Raw genomic sequence first — 19,506 nt, 5'->3', positions numbered from 1 at the left:
TCACACCGACCCTTGGCCCCAATCACTGCCTCTACAAGGAAAAAGGCAGTGCCACCAAAGTGTCAAGCTTTATTGTTCCTCTGCTCTGTCTACTTCCTGCTGTCCCAGGAGCCCGGCTGGCTGGGACTCTGAGCCCAGGTCCTGGGCCTCCCTTGCCCTTCCCAGCACATGCTGGAGCTCAGCTCGGGCCCGACACAAGCCCTTGGCCTCCTGCACGTGGAAGAGATAGAATGCACCCGCCCCCAGCACCAGTCCTACACTGGAGGTCCAGAGCAGTACAGCAACTTCCCTGATCTCTCCTCCAGCCGCCAGGGCACACAGCAACGCCAGGAGAAGAAGCCCTAGACCAATCACGTAGCCAGCGATGGTGGCCCACCAGCGACCTTGAGCCATGCCCTGGTCCAGTTCTGTCCAGGCCTCCCGTAGCACACTGATCAGCGGAGACCTCTCTGCTGGTCCTAGAACAAAGCGGGACAGTGGGGAGGGAGAGTGAGGGTCTGAGGGAGGGATGGGGCTGCCCCATGGGGAAGGGCCAAGGAAAAGGATGGGGCTGACTCACCATGGGTAGGGCTGGGGTTGTGCTGGGGGGGGCTGTGTCTCACACACAGAGTAGCCATCAGCGCCTCATGATCGGAGAGGGGGCTGCCGCCGTGAGGCTCGTGGCCTGTAGTAGTTCTGAGAGTCTTACAGAAGATGTATAGCCCAGACACCGCCTAGAAAAAGAGCCAGAGAGAAATTTCTGAGAGCGCCTTTCCCAGAGAACCAGTTCCTGGCTATCCCATTCTCCAGCCGCCACTGATAAAGACTAGACTAGTTGGACAAAGAATCAGCATAGGCTGATATGCCATGAAGAGAGACAGAGACTGAAGGCACATTGCAGGGAGACGTCTGACCTTATAAAGCACGTAGTCAATACGGATACCCAAGGGGAACTGCTCTAGCTCCTGCTGGTTGACGTAGCAGTTCTGCGGTACCATCGTACAGCCTTCTTCAGGGCCCTAGGTGAAGAGTGGGCTTGAATGAGGATGCAGCGGGAAGGAGGAGGGAGAGAGGCTGAGGGTGTAGGTGGGGAAATAATCAGGCAGGTCCTCACCTTGAAGTCCCGAGTCTCCAGATAGGCATCCTGCAGTCCCGTCCACTCCTTCAGCAGGCGGAAGCCCAGGTCCTTTGGGTGCAAGTTGAGGTCCCCACACAATAGAACCACATCAGCTTTCTTGGACGTGTGGCTGGGGGAACCAAGATGGTAAGGCAGGAACTCTTCCCTCACCAGCTCTGCCCTAAAAGTGGGGCCTTAGCCACCCTCAGTTCCTGGACCCCATCCCACTTCCCCTGTCAAGCCCAGGCTCACACACTGGATGAACTGGGCCAGTTCCCAAGCTTGGGCCACACGATGTGCTAGGTAGATGTCCTTCTGTCTATTGTACTCGGCATGGAGCTGAACAAGATAGAGGAGATAATTGCAGATGAGACTGAGGGTCCCAAGGGCAGGAGTAAATCAAGCTTGCATCTGTCACTTGGCACGCTGCTTGGTAAAATATGTGTGAACCTTGCCTACTGGCCTTGGGAGATCCTGCTGCCACGCCTCACCCCAAGGCAGCCTGGCTAAAGGAGGAGTCCCATCTTCTCCCTCCCAGGACCAGGACGCCTGTCCCAGCCTTAAGCACTGCCGCCCTCACTCACATGGGTCACGTAGGCGTTGAGCACCAATCCACCCAGACGGAGCACCAGCAGCCCCACGGCCTTCCCACAGAACCAGTCACCGTGGTGGATCTGTAGGCAGGAGGGGGCGGGAACTCAGGGCACTGCTACCCTCTTTCTGCCCATCCCCTGCAGCCCTAGGAAGGCCACCTCCTTTACCATGTGTCACAGGGCGGCGGGGTAGGGAAGGGACGTGGAAGAGGTCAGAGGTCAGGCTCACCATGTAGGGGTAGCCATTGAGGGTGAAGACGTGCTGGGTGAATTCCTGGATTGGGTGTTTGGAGAAGACACAGAGACCACTGCCAATGATGCCACTGAAAAGCCAAGTCCTAGTCAAGAGCCACAAAAGCAAGGAGAGAAATACCCAGCCCCCTCCCCCTCCCTCGTCTCCCAGCTCTTATCAGCTACTGTTTCTCCCTCTGCTGCTGGTACCACCCCAGATCAAAGCTCAAAGAGACGGCATTTACGTGGGCGGACAGGATGGCCTGATGATAAATCTGATGAGCTGAAGAGCTAGGTCTTCCTCATTCCACCTTCTCCTGCTCCCACACTCAGAAGAGAGGGCGCTGGGGCAGAGGGAGGCGGGCGCAGGAAGCACGGGGAAGGGCTGGCTGGCAGGGCCCAGGGCCTCCAGCTCTGAGATCAGGCTTCGGGGCCAGTGGGCTTCTCACCTCCTGAAGTAGTGTGCTGCTGGGTAGGCGGGGAGCAGCTTCTGCCTCAGGTACTGGAAGTCCTGCTCGCTCCACACCTGAGGGGAGGGGTGACGATACCTGCCGGTCCTTCCCCCAGGGCGGGAGCCCCCGCCCGCGCCCCAGCCGCCCCCACTCCCGCCGGGCTTCCACACCAGCTCCGCGCGGCCCCACCTCCTCCAGGAGAGCTAGGTCGAAGCTCTCCCTGTTCAGAAAGTCTCCCAGGCGCTTAACGCGGTCGGCCCGGTGCTTGCTCAGGTAGGGAATGCCCCTGAGGACGAAAAGCGCAGGGGAGGTGACGGCTGGGGCCAGGCGCGGGCCCCGGAGGTAGGGGTTGCCCCGCACCCCGAGGGTGTAGGGCAGGGGAGCGCCGTGGGCTGGCTGTGCGAAAGGCCTCCTGCCTCTGGCGAGGGGGACGGCGGCCCCAGACCCGGGTCGGCGGGCGCACTCACCAGCAGTTGAGGTTAAAGACCTTCAGTCGCAGGGAGAAGTTGGGCTTCATGGCAGGGACGCTCGGCGGCGCGGGACGGCTCGGCCTCCGCAGCGACGGTCGCGTTGGGGACAGCGGCGGGCGGGCGGCCTTCCCCGCGGGGAACCGCGCACAGGTGCTCGCCCTACTCCCGCTCTCCCGGGAAGGCCGCGGCCCCGAAGTGCCCGCGCCCGGGGACTGACTCCCGCGTTACCCGGGGAACCGGCCGGCTGGCCCCAACCTGGCTGCGCGGCAACCCGGAAAGGCGATCTGCGGTGAAATCAGGCGCTGACTGGAGGCGACTACCGCGCTGGAGGACCCTGGGCTTGGGGTCCCAGAGGGGGTCCGTGGATGGGGGGGCGGCGGCGGCGAACCACGCTGACGCACGCTAGGCGTGGGGTCCCTGTTCCTTTTCTCCGAAGCTCGTCGCTGGTGGCGGCCGCCCGCGCGCCCTCTCCAGCCTCTCGAACGCCTCAACAGCAACAGGCACAAAGTTGAGGAAAGGGCGGACCTTCGCCGACCGCCCCGCCCCCGGCCCCCTCCTTCCGGCGAGCGGCGGGGGCGGGGCCGCGCGGTTGCCCTGGCGACGCGCTATGTTTGTGAGCCGAGGAGTCCTTGCGCGCAGCCATGGCGAGCAGCTCGCAGACGCCGCCCGAGCAGCCGCTGCAGGTGAAGGTGGTGGGGCTCTTCAAAAGCTCCAGCTTTCAAATTGCGAAGAGCGCCGCTGAGGTAACCGCGAAGAAACCACAAGGGCGGGAAGGCCCGTCCGGCTTCCGAGTCGTGCGCCTCCTGGTGGCGGGGGTCGAGGTTCAGGGAGGGGATGTCCCGGCCGGGGTGGGCTGTCTCTGGATGGATATCTGCGTGCAGAGGGCGAGGGCCGGTCCAGGCGGGAGTTACACTTCGAGAAGGGCTACCTTTAAAGAGAGATCCGAGCGAAGGAATCGTTCAGAACCTTTTTGGGAATAACACACATTTTATCCCACGTTAATTTTTTTTTTTTTGCGGCACGCGGGCCTTCCTACGTTAATTTTTAACTGAAATTATAGATTTTAAAACTTTGTGAAAAAAATGTTACCATATAACTAGCTGATTTTTTTACAAACTCCTTTCCCAAGTGATTTTTGAAAACTATTCATTCGGGGAGGGTTTTTGTTGTTTTTCTTTAAAGTTTCTATAGCAGTCACTGCATTCCAGTTGAATTAGGTGCTTATGGGATTTCTTAACAAATGACCCACAAGTGCTTTGGAGACTACAGACATTTCTTTGTAAACATGCAGAACAATGTAAAATGAAAAACACTTTAAGTAACTGGAAGAATTAGGCCAGGTCAGTAATGCCGCAGCATTCCTACAACCCGAATGCAGGAGAAATGTAGAAGTGTATAAAATGTTGAAATGTAAAATTCAGCACTTCTTTGGGGTTTGCTCCAGAAATGCTGTTGTAAGATTATGCCAAGCTTCTCTCCTTCAAAACCCCAATAGGCTCCAGGACAATGCCTTATTCATGTCTGTACCTCCCAAAGTACCCAGCTGGATACTTGAAACAAAATGTTCCCAAATAGAATTAATCTTAAGAAATTCCTAACTTCTTACCTGCTCCAAGTCCACAGAGTTACAGTCTGAATTTAAATCAAGTCAGGAAATAGTGACTAATTTGTGAAATAGGTAAAGTTTACATTAAGATGAAGAGAACAAGTGATAAGAAGTCTGTGAAAATGATACATGGATCATTAAAAGAAGTAGAAATTATGGACTGTGTTAGCTGGGCTGATAGGATCAGCAAAGTTATATGGCTCAAATTGTATTTAATAAGTGTGAGGGATTTTTTTTCTCTTGTTTTTCTTAGCTCCTTTTCTGAAGGCATATGTTTTCTCCACACTGTAGAGAAGACGTTGGCATATTTTTTTTCTGTAAAGTCCACATATAAAATTATTAGGCCTTTGGAACCATAGGTTCTCAGTCATGACTACTCAACTGTGTCCTTGTGCAAAAGCAGCCACAGACAGTATGTAAATGAATGGTGGTTTTCCAATAAAACTTTTATTATGGACACTGAAATTGGACTTGCATATAATTTCACAGGACATGAAATGATTCTTCTTGTGATTCTTTTTCAACTGTTTAAAAATCTAAAAATTATTCTTAGTTCTCAAGTCTTACCAAAACAGGCAGTGGTCCAGCTTTGGCCTGCTGGCCACAGTTTGCCAACCCCTGTTGCAGAGGACACTAAGTCAAGCAAACAATGTCTTTATTATATTAATAATGTTAATTTTCACTTTCTTAAGTTTTGCCTACCATAGCTCTATTTGAATATGAAAATATATGAATGTAAATTCAGTTAGTTCTGTTAATAAAGGATCCTTGAATATATTTCCAACATGATCACTTGTGAGCAATCCCTGATGCCTAATAAACTGAAAGATTTAGATTTATAAAGAGTATTACATAATGTAGTCCCTTCTGGAACAAATTATGAAGAAAGCATGATTAAGTATGCTTAATTTGAAAACTATTGGGCTTATTAGTTATTCCAGATGGTCCCTCAGAAACAGCAGTCATCCTGTACGACTGCCTCAGACAGAGCACAGACGCTGGAATTGAGAAAAAGGACACATCAGCTGTTGGTTGGGTACAGCAGACTAAGAAGGAAATGGCCAGATTGCTGTTGCCCTCTTCTGCTACCCCTGGTCCCAAAGCAGGGTACACTCACATCCTGGCTTTCTCCCCCTTGGACTGTCCACCCTGTGTGAAGCACGCCAAGTCAGTGTCCCCTTAGACCACAACAGAAGTGGCCAGATGACACTTTTCCCTTGTTGGTCCATTTACTTCTCAGACTTGCTCAGAAAGGTGATGCCTAACTGTTACTGCCTCAACTGTCTTCCCTTGCTTTAGGAGGAGGCAAAGTGTAACATAACAGGAACCAAAACTTTTTTTTTTGACAGATGTTGTTAACCAGTAAGAATTTTCTCTGATTCATATAGACAAAACAAAATACATTAAGTCAATACATGCTTAATGTCTAGACCAAAACACATTTAATATTTACTTCTCTTTTTCCCAAGGGGTATAACCACAACAATATCCTTTTGGTCATTCTCCATATGTCAGTGAATTAAAGCAATAACATTTATTTTAGTTAAAAGTATCCATAGAGGGGCTTCCCTGGTGGCGCAGTGGTTGAGAGTCCGCCTGCTGATGCAGGGGACACGGGTTCGTGCCCCGGTCCAGGAGGATCCCACATGCCGCGGAGCGGCTGGGCCCGTGAGCCATGGCCGCTGAGCCTGCGCGTCTGGAGCCTGTGCTCCGCAACGGGAGAGGCCACAACAATGAGAGGCCCGTGTACCGCAAAAAAAAAAAAAAAAAAGTATCCATAGATCCACTGAGGTTTAGTAAGAGTTTAATTTAGGGAAAAACTGGTCCTAAAAGAACATGGCAGGTCACAAAACTATTGGCATAAACTCACTTGTACATTTGTTTATGCAGTTGCTATGTGTGGATGGTCCACTATGTACCAAATACTGAGGCCAGTGGGAAACTAAGACATAGTCTTTGCCCTCAAGGAGCTTATTCTCTTCAGATGAGAGACCAATTAGTATGGACTGGGGAGGGACTTACTGGAGGTAAGCACAGGGGCCTCTGGGAGCTGGCGAGGGGTATCTAAGCCAGACTGTGGCTTGGGTGTATGTTGCATAAAACTTCCTGAAGACCCCATAAAAACTGGGGGGAATGATTTCTACTTTAAAAGAGAACTTACTCTAAAATAATTATTCTATTTTGAAACCTAGAGTCTGAAGAGTAATTATCCATCCAAATTTGAAGACCCTATAATAGTTCCTGTTCAAGAATTTGCATGGGATCAATATCTACAGGAGAAAAAAAGGGTAAAGGATATTTGGGGTGTGGGAAATGAGCCAAGTTTTGCCTGATTTATTTACATATGCATTGGTTTGGAAAAACTGAAGCAGTAATTTTGATACAACTAGATTTTATTTCTCTAAATTACGTACTTTTCCTAAATTATTTCAGTCATTTTACCCAGCTGATTTTAAGAAAGAGTCAAACATTTACAGAATTTTCTTTTGGAAAGCATGTGATAAAGGTAAGTTTTAAACTCTCAGTGCTGCTATTTACTCCTGCCGATGGCTACCTCTCTTTCCCGGCATATCACTTACTCATACTTCCTGTGACACCCGGGCACTCAGGTTACTGTGGCCTGGCACTCTTTTTGGCCCTAACTCTGGAAGGTTTCAGTGGTGTCCAGCACAGATATAGCAGGGGAGCATGTAGGGTTGCCTAGGGGAGCTCTGATGGTAGGCGCCAACTTCCCACAGGGTAGCCGTGTCCTAATGGACGCTTCCTTCTCTGCATTCTCCCCCCTAACAGTACCCTTGGAGAACTCCAGACCCGAAGGCTGGCAGAGCTTATCCAGGGATGGCAGATTGGTTTCCTCTTGGGTGCCATCCCTGATTAACTGGTAGTGCTGCCTGGAACATGTGGCATCCTGGCTCAGATACAGCTCACGTTGGGGGGCAGACTAGAATGGGTACGCCTCCTGCTTGTCACCCTTGGCCTAGTCCTGTGGAGAGTCCCAGTCCTGGCTTCCCTGCCCAACCGCATCTCTCAGTGGCTGAGGAGATCCCATTTCCCCTGACCAGAGCAGTTTTGATTGTCCTGTGCTAGATTGCACAAGGATGTCCTGTGATTTACCATGCAGATGGTGCTGCTTTACTTCACTCTCTGCTCAGTCACATGAACGGTGCAAGACTGAGTCAGGAATACCGTATGTTAAGTCTCATACCATTTTCACAGCCACAGTACATTTTCATTATATAATTCAAACAGAACCATAACAAACACTTACCTATGGTGCTTATTATATGCCAGGCACTATTCTAATGACTTCTATAAATATTAACTCTAATCATTACAACAACTAGGGTGACCAGTGGTCCTGGTTTGCCTGGATCTGAGGGGTTTGCTGGAATGCACGAATTTCAATGCTAAAGCTGGGACGGTCCTAGGCAAATTCAGACAGTTGGGCACCCTAACGTAAAACAATATGTTTTTCTTCATTTTTATCATCAAACTTCCTAAACTGCCTATCGTATCGTGCTCTCCACCTACAGGAGAGCCATGATTTCATGCTTCGTGGTTTGCACCCACTCCTCTTCCGTATTCCCACCATACTCTGAAACACTGGTGTGGATTCCATTCTGCAGTTTCTGACCCTTGTCAGCCTGAGTTGCTAACCTTGAGCTGTTTTGTGTTCTCTTCCTTCTGCTTTTCTCATGGGGCCTGAATGAGGCTTCCTAGGTCATCAATGCTGCTTCTTCCCACATATCCTTAACTCCTGTCTTTCTTTTCTTCCTTCCCCCTCCTTCATCTCCTGGATACTTGCCACCTTAACCTCTTCTTCCTCTTCAGGCCAGCTTTTTGTTCTCCTTTCACATAAGCATTGTCTTATGTTATACATAGTGCTTCTTAGTACATTTGAGGTTAGTTTGCACTGGCCTCAGTGCCTCAGTATAATGTAATGCCAACCATGAGGGATGGCTTCAGACCCTTTGGGAAGGCCCTTTTTCCCCCTCCAAAAAAAGGCAACATCATACATCTTAGTGCTGGAAAGCCCTAGAAAACATCGGGTCCAGCCTGCTATCTTAAGGCAGGCGATGAGGGCTCCTCATGTATAGAAGACACCCAGACAAGGCACGTAATTTTCAGCCTCCAAATAAAGTGTACCTGCTACTGCATTTCTCCTACCAGGCTAGCTAAAATATCCACAATTAAACTTTCCCTCCCCTTTTTAAAGTTTTGTGTCCTGTAAAATGTGAGAACCCTGATGAGTTTCAACATTCCAGGGAGTACTGACCCATAGGCTCAGCGATTGACAGTTCAGCATGAACAAGTTTAGGAAGTGAGGAATCTGAAGCGAGCTCCTCCTGAGAGAAGAGCGGGGAATGGAGCACGCTGGCAGCTGAAGGCAAACGGTTCCCCAAACCGGCGTTTCTCCAAGTGCGGTCTCCAGACCAGCCGCAGCAGCGGCGTCCCATGGGATGTTGTTAGAAATGCAGATTCTCGGGCCCCACCCCAGAATCAGAAACTTGGGGTGGGGCTCAGGAAACTAATTCTGACTGCCCACTAAAATTGGAGAACAGCTGTCCCAGATGATGCATGGCTTTGCCAGGACTGGCACCGGGTAATAACAAACCAGATCTACTCCGAGGCCACATTATTCAGTGGCCACACACTGAGGTTTAGGAGGTTGGCTGGCAGTGCTGTATGGATAAAAACACCAATGCACTTCATTCTTAGGGGCTTAGGGCTTAAAAGTGTTAAGGAGGGACTTCCCTGGTGGTCCAGTGGTTAAGACTCTGCACCTCCACTGCAGGGGGCACAGGTTTGATGCCTGGTCGGGGAACTAAGATCCCACATGCTGCGTAACCAAAAAATAAATAAATAAATTACTTGAGTTAAAAAAAAAAAATTGTTATGGAAGGTGAGTTCTCTTCCTCACGGCCCCTGGTGTGCCCCGCAAACTGCTGCTGGCCCTCAGGAGGCATTTCCTCACCTGGTCTGATTTCCCTCCATCAAAAAAGCGTTCTTTCCATCCTTCCCATTGAAAACCATGTCTTATTTAGGACCCCTAACCAACTATGCCTACAGTAAAATGTGCTTCAGAAATGAAGCTAAAAGATTGCATTTTGTTTTCAAATTAATATAACAAGTATGCTATGCACACAGACTTCTTTACCAGATTACCATCTATTTTCTAAGATCGTACCATTTTAAAGATCACTGTTAGGTCATTCTTTGATTTCAACACCATCAGAGTCTTGAAAATGTTCTTAAATTCCCTTTGAGAGCAAAATTCTGAAAGACGGCAAAAAATATATTTTAAAGATTCAGTCCTAGGGTTGATTCAAGCTCTGGCTTGTGGGTTTAGCTAAGTTCCCCCCCCCATCCCTACCCCCAACCCCCACTACATTTTTTTGGTCCTTTTCCTTTACAGGAACTTAAGAAAGAAATCTGGGAATATTCTTCCTATGTGATGTGTTTTATTAACGATCAGCTCCTGGGTGATGCACTTGATCTTCAGAAATGGGCCCACAAAGTGTGGGATATAGTTGATTTTAAGCCTCCTGCACTTTACGAAGCACTTACTATGGATTATTCTGCCAAATTCTTAAGAGACACGAAGGCAAGTTGCACTAATTTTTTAAAGGAGAATAGTGGAATCTTTGAGCATTTACATTGATTGACCATTAATTACTGATAACCTAGCAAAGGGAATATAAAAGAGTAAGAGACTAGGTTAAGTTCTCAATGACCTTATGATCCAGTTGCAAAGGATTCATGGCAGGGTTTGGCTTGGTGGTGTGTAAAGCAAGCCTATCTCACAGCAGGCAGATGGCACCGGGAGAAGATCATCCCTGTTCAAACATTTCTACTCCCAGCTAGAAGCGTATATGCATTAATTATCATCTATTTAAAAATATTAAGACCTTCCCCCTCAGAGAAGGTCAAGCCTATCCTTCATTCACCTTTAGCATGAAATATTTTAATTAATACTTTCTAACACCTAAGTGACAGCTACTGCACTAGAGAATGGCAAGTTTGAGAAGGTGATGTTTTAAAGCATGACACATAGTTGTCAAGAGCAGGACTAGACAAGCTATGGCACTGGGGAGGTTTCCAATGGCAGAGGACAGCTAGGAAGCGTGAGGTCCAGAGAGCAAGAGACAGCCATCAGGGTGGAATGGCAATAGAGGTAAAAGTATGTAATTTTGCTCAGAAACCTTGTAGCCAACAGCTACCACATGCTGAAAATTATTTCACGCCTATGGTGGCCTGTGCCTACATAAAGACCCAGTGCTAGGATCTGAGTTGTGCAAAGGCAAAGACCTTGTCTCGTTCACCCTTGTTCAACCACTGACTTGAACAGAATCTGAAACACTGGAGGTGCTCAGTGAATATTTTGTTGAATAAACAATGCACTTGGAAAATGCTTGAAACTCTAGGGTGTGGGGAGGAAGTTAACATTCATAGCAGTTCATTCCCAAAGGGTCAAGAGTCTAGAAGTACATGGTGTACTCTGGGAATGGCAGGGGACAGCAGGGAGGCCAGAATTAGTGGGAAACGACACTGGGAAAATGAGAATCAGTCAGGATTCTTGGTGCCAGCAGTACCAAGCTGTTCTAACTAACTTGAGGAGAAAAAGTATGTATTAAAAGGATGTTGGGGGGGCTTCCCTGGTGGCTCAGTGGTTGAGAGTCCGCCTGCCGATGCAGGGAACACAGGTTCGTGCCCCAGTCTGGGAAGATCCCACATGCCGCGGAGCGGCTGGGCCCGTGAGCCATGGCCGCTGAGCCTGCATGTCCAGAGCCTGTGCTCCGCAACGGGAGAGGCCACAACAGTGAGAGGCCCACATACTGCAAAAAAAAAAAAAAAAAAAGGATGTTGGTAACCTCACAATTGACAGGAAAGCTGGAGAACCAGCTTTGGAAAGCAGGCAGGAACCAAGGGAGACCTGGCAGCAGGAAAACATGACCAGAGTCATGCCCCAGGAATGTGCAGCCAGGATGCTGCCATGCGTGCCCAATGGCCCTAATGCTGCCTTCACCAAGCATAACTTCTCAGCTCTCCTTGGGTCTTTGTCACTTCCTAGACATCTAAGGCCCCGGGCAGGAGCACCTGACTAGTTGAGCCCAGGTTATATCCCCACACCCTGGCTCACACGTAGCGGGGAAAGAGAGGAGGTTCTCCGGAGGCTGGTGCAACCTTGTGAGGAGTTTCTCAAATAGGAAAGGTGCTTAGATGTTTAAAAAAAACAAACAACAAACAAACCCCAAAACCAGATCCACTAGAGAAAGGTTGAACTTACTGTCCACTCTTAACCAGTTAGTTAGATTTCATCCAGAAGGAAGTAAGCCAACAGAACTTTTCATCAAGAGTATGACAACATCTTCTTTGGTGTTTCGGAAAAAATTTTAGGGCTGTGACCAAACAGGGTACAGTGGGGAAAGCTTGGTGGCAGGGCGGCCATTTGGAAATCTGCTATAATAGTGTGAGCTAGAAATAATGACAGCCTGAATTAATTAGTGGCAGTAAGGAGAGAGGACCCAGATTCCGGAGAAAATCCTTGGATTTTTTGCACAGAGGCTAGATTTTTTGTGCTGAGTAAAACCCAGGGACTTGTTTACTTCTGGTTTGGAACGATATAGCAGACAATTAGGTTTGGCTGCTAGGTGACATTATCTTGTGTCACAGTCACTCTCTTTTCATTAGAATTTTTAGAATTATCTACTCTTAACAACCACATAAAGATAATATATTGATGCCCAGGGAAGTTTAATGATGTCTGAATGCACTCACTCACTTCAGAAATCAATTATGACTTGCAATATGTCCTTTTTCCTCCTAAGCCTATGAAGTTTACTATGCCTCTTATTCTAAAGTTATAATATTCTTTTACAATTAAGAACTTGTAGTACAGAAGCTTAGAGGCACAAACAATTAATTATAATAAGTATGGATGTAATACTTCATTCCTGGATGCCAGATATTACAATACTATTTCAGTCTTTTAATTTAAAAAAAAGCTTAGAGCGACATAAAATAATGATAGTGATACAACTAAAAATGATTTCATTTATGCCTCCTAGACTCTTAAGAAATAGGGCAGGGCAAATTATGTACTTGTTAAATCAGGCAGCATTTTTATATATGAGAATGGTGCCTAAGAGTTGAAATGTATTCCATTAGATGTGTTCTGCTCCCTAAATGAATGCTACTGTGATGGACAACAGTGTTTTCACTTTGATGCCTCTTTGTAGGGCTAGACAAGGGCTCACAAATGTTAGTTGTCTCTACCAGAAAGTATGTCAATTGAAAACAAGAGCTGGGGGTATCTGGGAGTATGAGGTCATGAATGAAATAACTCAAAAGCACATCATCCTCTCTTTCCTACCCCTGGTATGGTACCTCCTATTCATATAGTGGCCTTATTTTCCTGCTCAGAAAGACTATGGCCTGGCTCTGCTCAGCTAATCTGTGCAGTCTCTGAAAATCCAGAACACACAGTAACCAAATCCATGGGCTCATGTTGGATCTTTTCCCAGAATTACTCAGGAAAGAAAAGAATTCCCAGTCTGCTGCTTTTTCCAGAGGGAATGACCAGTGTTCCTTTCCACACCCAGTTTGTGATGCAGTGGATATATAGGCCATGTGCTGTCAGTCTTGTGTGATAGGTTAATGTGATTCAGAGCTTTACCACTTAAGGGTTTTAAAAAGCATGTTATTTAGGTAGTAAAATTTTGGTATAATGAAACAAACATCCTTAAGTCATTCTTTTAATTTTGCTGTTACATTATCTACTGTTAATGCTGTCAATCATCTTATCACTGAAAACATTATTCTATTATATTTTTGGTCATTTCTAAAACTTTCTGCTAAAACACTGACCTGCATTACCTTCTTCTCTCTAATTTTAATAGCATGATTTTGTGTTCTTGGACATTTCTATTGATTTTTATCCAATCGGAAGATTGATTTTTGAGGTAAGAGGTTTTTGGTTGTTGTTTTTTAATAAGTTGGGGGGAGTGACAATCTCTGTCAAAATGTTAAGTTTTTAATCTATGAAACCTTTTCTCTTTATTTTTAGCTGTATTGTGATGCATGTCCCAAAACATGTAAAAATTTTCAGATCCTGTGCACAGGAAAAGCAGGGTTTTCCCAAAGTGGCATCAGGCTACATTACACAGGTTCCATTTTTCATCGAGTGGTACGGAATGGTTGGATACAAGGAGGAGGTGAGTTTAAAAGCTTAAATACAACTTAGTTGCAACATTAAATCAAAATGTCCAAACTTTTGTTTATCTGCCTTTGTGAAATTCATACAGAATTAGATATATTTAATAGTAGATGTTACATATATATTTAAAGGATGTTTTATATGGCCAAATGATGAATTAAGATATTCATACTTTTTAAAAAAATTCCCTGATCTTTAAAATAAACAAATCTAAAGTGTGTCACCAGGAATATTCCAGGTTAAAAAGTAATACAAGCAAGTAGGATAGAGCAGAAGCAAGAAGAACTACAATCCTGCAGCCTGTGGAACGAAAACCACATTCACAGAAAGATAGACAAGATGAAAAGGCAGAGGACTATGTACCAGATGAAGGAACAAGATAAAACCCCAGAAAAACAACTAAATGAAGTGGAGATAGGCAACCTTCCAGAAAAAGAATTCAGAATAATGATAGTTAAGATGATCCAGGACCTCAGAAAAAGAATGGAGGCAAAGATCGAGAAGGTGAAAGAAATGTTTAACAAAGACCTGACCTAGAAGAATTAAAGAACAAACAAACAGAGATGAACAATACAGTAACTGAAATAAAAAATACACTAGAAGGAATCAGTAGAAGAATAACTGAGGCAGAAGAACGGGTAAGTGACCTGGAAGACAGAATGCTGGAATTCACTGCCGTGAAACAGAATAAAGAAAAAAGAATGAAAAGAAATGAAGACCAAGAGACCTCTGGGACAACATTAAATGCAACAACATTCACATTATAGGGGGTCCCAGAAGGAGAAGAGAGAGAGAAAGGACCTGAGAAAATATGTGAAGAGATTATAGTCGAAAACTTCAGTAACATGGGAAAGAAAATAGCCACCCAAGTCCAGGAAGTACAGAGAGTCCCAGGTAGAATAAACTCAAGGAGAAACATTCCAAGACACATAGTAATCAAATTGACAAAAATTAAAGACAAAGAAAAATTATTAAAAGCAACAAGGGAAAAACGACAACATACAAGGGAACTCCCATAAGGTTAACAGCTGATTTCTCAGCAGAAACTCTACGAACCAGAAGGGAGTGGCATGATATATTTAAAATGATGAAAGGGAAGAACCTACAACAAGATTACTCTACACTGGCAAAGATCTCATTCAGATTTGATGGAGAAATCAAAAGCTTTACAGACAAGCAAAAGTTAAGAGAATTCAGCACCACCAAACCAGCTCTACAACAAATGCTAAAGGAACTTCCCTAAGTAGGAAACACAAGAGAAGAAAAGGACCTACAAAAACAAACCCAAAACAATTAAGAAAACAGTAACAGGAACATACATATTGATAATTACCTTAAATGTGAATGGATTAAATGCTCCAACCAAAAGACACAGGCTTGCTGAATGGATACAAAAACAAGACCTGTATATATGCTGTCTACAAGAGACCCACTTCAGACCTAGGGACATATACATATTGAAAGTGAGGGGATGGAAAAAGATATTCCATGCAAATGGAAATCAAAAGAAAGCTGGAGTAGAAATACTCGTATCAGATAAAATACACTTTAAAATAAAGAATGTTACAAGAGACAAAGAAGGACACTACATAATGATCAAGGGATCAATCCAAGAAGATACAACAATTATAAATGTATATGCACCCAACATAGGAACACCTCAATATATAAGGCAAATGCTAACAGCTTTAAAAGAGGAAATCAACAGTAAAACAATAATAGTGGGGGACTTTAATACCTCACTTACAGCAATGGACAGATCATCCAGACAGAAAATTAATAAGGAAACACAAGCTTTAAATGACAAAATACACCAGATAGATTTAATTGATATTTATAGGACATTCCATCCGAAAACAGCACATTACGCTTTCTTCTCAAGTGCACACAGAACATTCTCTAGGATAGATCACATCTTGGGTCACAAATCAAGCCTCAGTAAATTTGAGAAAATTGAAATCGTATCAAGCATCTTTTCCAACCACAACACTATGAGATTAGAAATCAGTTTCAGGGAAAAAAATGTAAAAAACACAAACACATGGAGGCTAAACAATACATTACTAAATAACCAAGAGATCATTGAAGAAATCAAAGAGGAAATCAAAAAATACCTAGAGACAAATGACAATGAAAACATGATGATCCAAAACCTATGGGATGCAGCAAAAGCAGTTCTAAGACAGAAGTTTATAGCGATGCAATCCTACCTCAAGAAACAAGAAAAATCTCAAATAAACAATCTAACCTTACACCTAAAGGAACCTGAGAAAGAACAACAAACAAAAGCCAAAGTTAGTAGAAGGAAAGAAATCATAAAGATCAGAGCAGAAATAAATGAAATAGAAACAAAGAAAACAATAGCAAAGATCAATAAAACTAAAAGCTGGTTGAGAAGATAAACAAAATTGATACACCTTTAGCCAGACTCATCAAGAAAAAGAGGGAGAGGACTCAAATCAGTAAAATTAGAAATGAAAAAGGAGAAGTTACAATGGACACCACAGAAATACAAAGCATCATAAGAGACTACTACAAGCAACTCTATGCCAATAAAATGGACAACCTGGAAGAAATGGACAAATTCTTAGAAAAGTATACCCTTCCAAGACTGAACCAGGAAGAAATAGAAAACACGAACAGACCAATCACAAGTAATTAAATTGAACCTGTGATTAAAAATCTTCCAAAAAACAAAAGTCCAGGACCAGATGGCATCACAGGTGAATTCTATCAAACATTTAGAGAAGAGCTAACACCCATCCTTCTCAAACTTTTCCAAAAAACTGCAGAGGAAGGAATACTCCCAAACTCATTCTACAAGGCCACCATCACCCTGATACCAAAACCAGACAAAGATACTACAAAAAAAGAAAATTACAGAATAATATCACTGATAAATACAGATGCAAAACTCCTCAGCAAAATACTAGCAAACAGAATCCAACAACACATTAAAAGGATCATACACCATGATAAAGTGGGATTTATCTCAGGGATGCAAGGATTCTTCAATATATGCAAATCAATCAATGTAATACACCATATTAACAAATTGAAGAATAAAAACCATATGATCATCTCAATAGATGCAGAAAAAGCTTTTGTCAAAATTCAGCACACATTTATGATAAAAACTCTCCAGAAAGTGGGCATAGAGGGAACCTACCTCAACGTAATAAAGGCCATATATGACAAACCCACAGCAAACATCATTCTCAATGGTGAAAAACTGAAAGCATTTCCTCTAAGATCAGGAACAAGACAAGGTTGCCCACTCTCACCACTATTATTCAGCATAGTTTTGGAAGTCCAGCTACGGCAATCAGAGAAGAAAAAGAAATAAAAGGAATACAAATTGGAAAAGAAGAAGTAAAACTGTCACTGTTTGCAGATGACATTATACTATACATAGAGAATCCTAAAGATGCCACCAGAAAACTACTAGAGCTATTCAGTGAATTTGGTAAATTTGCAGGATACAAAATTAATGCACAGAAATCTCTTGCATTCCTATACACTAACAATGAAAGATCAGAAGGAGAAATTGAGGAAACAATCCCATTCACCATTGCAACAAGAAGAATAAAATACCAAGGAATAAACCTACCTAAGGAGGTAAAAGACCTGTACTCAGAAAACTATAAGACAGTAATGAAAGAAATCAAAGATGACACAAACAGATGGAGAGATATACCATGCTCTAGGATTGGAAGAATCAATATTGTGAAAATGACTATACTACACAAAGCAATCTACATATTCAATGCAATTCCTGTCAAATTACCAATGGCATTTTTTACAGAACTAGAACAAAAAAGCTTAAAATTTGTATGGAAACACAAAAGACCCCAAATAGCCAAAGCAATCTTGAGGAAAAAAAAAACGGAGCTGGAGGGATCAGACTCCCTGACTTCAGACTATACTACAAAGCTACAGTAATCAAGACAATATGGTACTGGCACAAAAACAGAAATATAGATCAATGGAACAGGATAGAAAGCCCAGAGATAAACCCACACACCTATGGTCAACTAATCTATGACAAAAGAGGCAAGGATATACAATGGAGAAAAGACAGTCTCTTCAATAAGTGGTGCTGGGAAAACTGGACAGCTACATGTAAAAGAATGAAATTAGAACACTCCCTAACACCATACACAAAAATAAACTCCAAATGGATTACAGACTGAAATGTAAGACCGGACACTACAAAACTCTTAGAGGAAAACATAGGAAGAACACTCTTTGACATAAATCACAGCAAGATCTTTTTTGATCCACTTCCTAGAGTAATGGAAATAAAAACAAAAATAAACAAGTGGGACCTAATGAAACTTCAAAGCTTCTGCACAGCAAAGGAAACCATAAACAAGACGAAAAGACAACCCTCAGAATGGGAGAAAATATTTGCAAATGAATCAATGGACAAAGAATTAATCTCCAAAATATATAAACAGCTCATGCAGCTCAATATTAAAAAAACAAACAACCCAGTCAAAAAATGGGCAGAATACCTAAATAGACATTTTTCCAAAGAGGACATACAAATGGCCAAGAGGCACATGAAAAGCTGCTCAACATCACTAATTATTAGAGAAATGCAAATCAAAACTGCAATGAGGTATCACCTCACACTGGTTAGAATGGGAATCATCAGAAGATCTACAAACAACAAATGCTGGAGAGGGTGTGGAGAAAAGGGAACCCTCTTGCACTGTTGGTGGGAAATGTAAATTGATACAGCCACTATGGAGAACAGTATGGAGGTTCCTTAAAAAACTAAAAATAGAATTACCATATGACCCAGCAATCCACTACTGGGCATATACCCAGAAAAAACCATAATTCAAAAAGACACATGCACACCCCAGAGTTCACTGCAGCACTATTTACAATAGCCAGGTCATGGAAGCAACCTAAATGCCCATCGACAGATGAATGGATAAAGATGTGGTGCATATATACAATGGAATATTATTCAGCCATAAAAAGGAACGAAATTTGGTCATTTGTAGAGACATGGATGGACCTAGAGACTGTCATACAGAGTGACGTCAGAAAGCGAAAAAGAAATATCGTATATTAAGCCATAGAATCTAGAAAAATGGTACAGATGAACAGTTTGCAAGGCAGAAATAGAGACACAGATGTAGAGAACAAATGTATCGACACCAAGGAGGGGAAAGCAGGGAGGCGGGGGTTGTGGTGGGATGAATTGGGAGATTGGGATTGATATATATGCACTAATATGTATAAAATAGATAACTAATAAGAACCTGCTGTATTAAAAAAAAATTCAAAAATTAAGAAAAAAGGATAACATTTTTTTAACCAAAAGATAATTTTAAATGCTCACCTAAAAAAAGGTGTATGTAGAAAATACAGTGCTTTTAAGAAACATACTAAAGGTGGGAATTTGAAAACAGAATGAAAGAAAAACAGCTTATTTCTCACCAAAGATGTTACATTGTTACAACTGCAGTAAGATCTAAAGCATTTTGGTCTGCATCTTTGCTTTCCATTCAGGTCAGTCCTTTGGCTTTACACAGACTAGGTGCCTGATTAGCAGCACAAAATTCAATTTTGGAGGCTTTTTAGGAGATATCCCATAGGGAGCAATCAGGCAGCAATTTAAAATTAATTGGCTTAGTGTGGAAGGCGATTTGCTTGAACTTGATGAAATATGCAGGGGCTTAAATTAATAATGTTTCATTAGTTTTCTATAATCTGGAACATTCTGAGGCTGATAAGGAGGAAAATGTAGATTTAATCCAAGTATCTTGTATGTAAATCAACTGTTTTTTCCTCAGTTTCTCTAAGATATCACCAATACTGTTT

General features: G+C 43.9%; 2 protein-coding genes across 4 annotated transcripts in view; one reads left to right on the top strand and one right to left on the bottom strand.

Annotated features, from left to right (window-relative positions):
• Positions 1-52: 52 nt before the first annotated feature.
• On the bottom strand, positions 53-2,972 carry SMPD2 (sphingomyelin phosphodiesterase 2). Its single transcript, XM_033867625.2, has 10 exons — positions 2,840-2,972; positions 2,562-2,658; positions 2,370-2,446; positions 1,919-2,012; positions 1,681-1,770; positions 1,353-1,435; positions 1,094-1,226; positions 894-998; positions 560-713; positions 53-458 (listed from the first exon to the last, which is right to left on the bottom strand). The coding sequence occupies exons 1-10, from the start codon at positions 2,887-2,889 to the stop codon at positions 70-72; spliced, it is 1,272 nt and encodes a 423-aa protein (XP_033723516.1). The 5' UTR covers positions 2,890-2,972; the 3' UTR covers positions 53-69.
• Positions 2,973-3,445: 473 nt separating this feature from the next.
• The window catches only part of PPIL6 (peptidylprolyl isomerase like 6), a 34,245-nt gene continuing 18,184 nt past the window's right edge, over positions 3,446-19,506 (top strand). For 2 of the 3 annotated variants that reach the window (XM_019929555.3, XM_019929556.3), the window contains exons 1-5: positions 3,446-3,585; positions 6,641-6,736; positions 9,865-10,053; positions 13,349-13,411; positions 13,516-13,663. In XM_019929555.3, the coding sequence (XP_019785114.1) occupies positions 3,484-3,585; positions 6,641-6,736; positions 9,865-10,053; positions 13,349-13,411; positions 13,516-13,663 (598 nt within the window). In that variant the 5' untranslated portion in view covers positions 3,446-3,483. The remainder of the gene's footprint in view (positions 3,586-6,640; positions 6,737-9,864; positions 10,054-13,348; positions 13,412-13,515; positions 13,664-19,506) is intronic. The other variant, XM_073789496.1, reaches the window with a different exon arrangement.

The sequence above is a fragment of the Tursiops truncatus genome, chromosome 12 (assembly GCF_011762595.2).
Source record: "Tursiops truncatus isolate mTurTru1 chromosome 12, mTurTru1.mat.Y, whole genome shotgun sequence".
Classification (NCBI taxonomy): domain Eukaryota; kingdom Metazoa; phylum Chordata; class Mammalia; order Artiodactyla; family Delphinidae; genus Tursiops; species Tursiops truncatus.
Note: the sequence above shows the minus strand (reverse complement) of the source record. Positions and strands in the feature narration are given on the sequence as shown.

Bases quoted from the DNA above. Each gene is read 5' to 3' on its own strand.
- SMPD2 (XM_033867625.2), bottom strand. From the start codon at position 2,889: ATGAAGCCCAACTTCTCCCTGCGACTGAAGGTCTTTAACCTCAACTGC. The intron at 2,013-2,369 runs GTGAGAAGCCCA...TTGGCTTTTCAG, and splicing joins GCAGCACACTACTTCAGGAG to TGGCATCATTGGCAGTGGTC. The intron at 1,436-1,680 runs GTGAGTGAGGGC...TATCTTGTTCAG, and splicing joins TCAACGCCTACGTGACCCAT to CTCCATGCCGAGTACAATAG.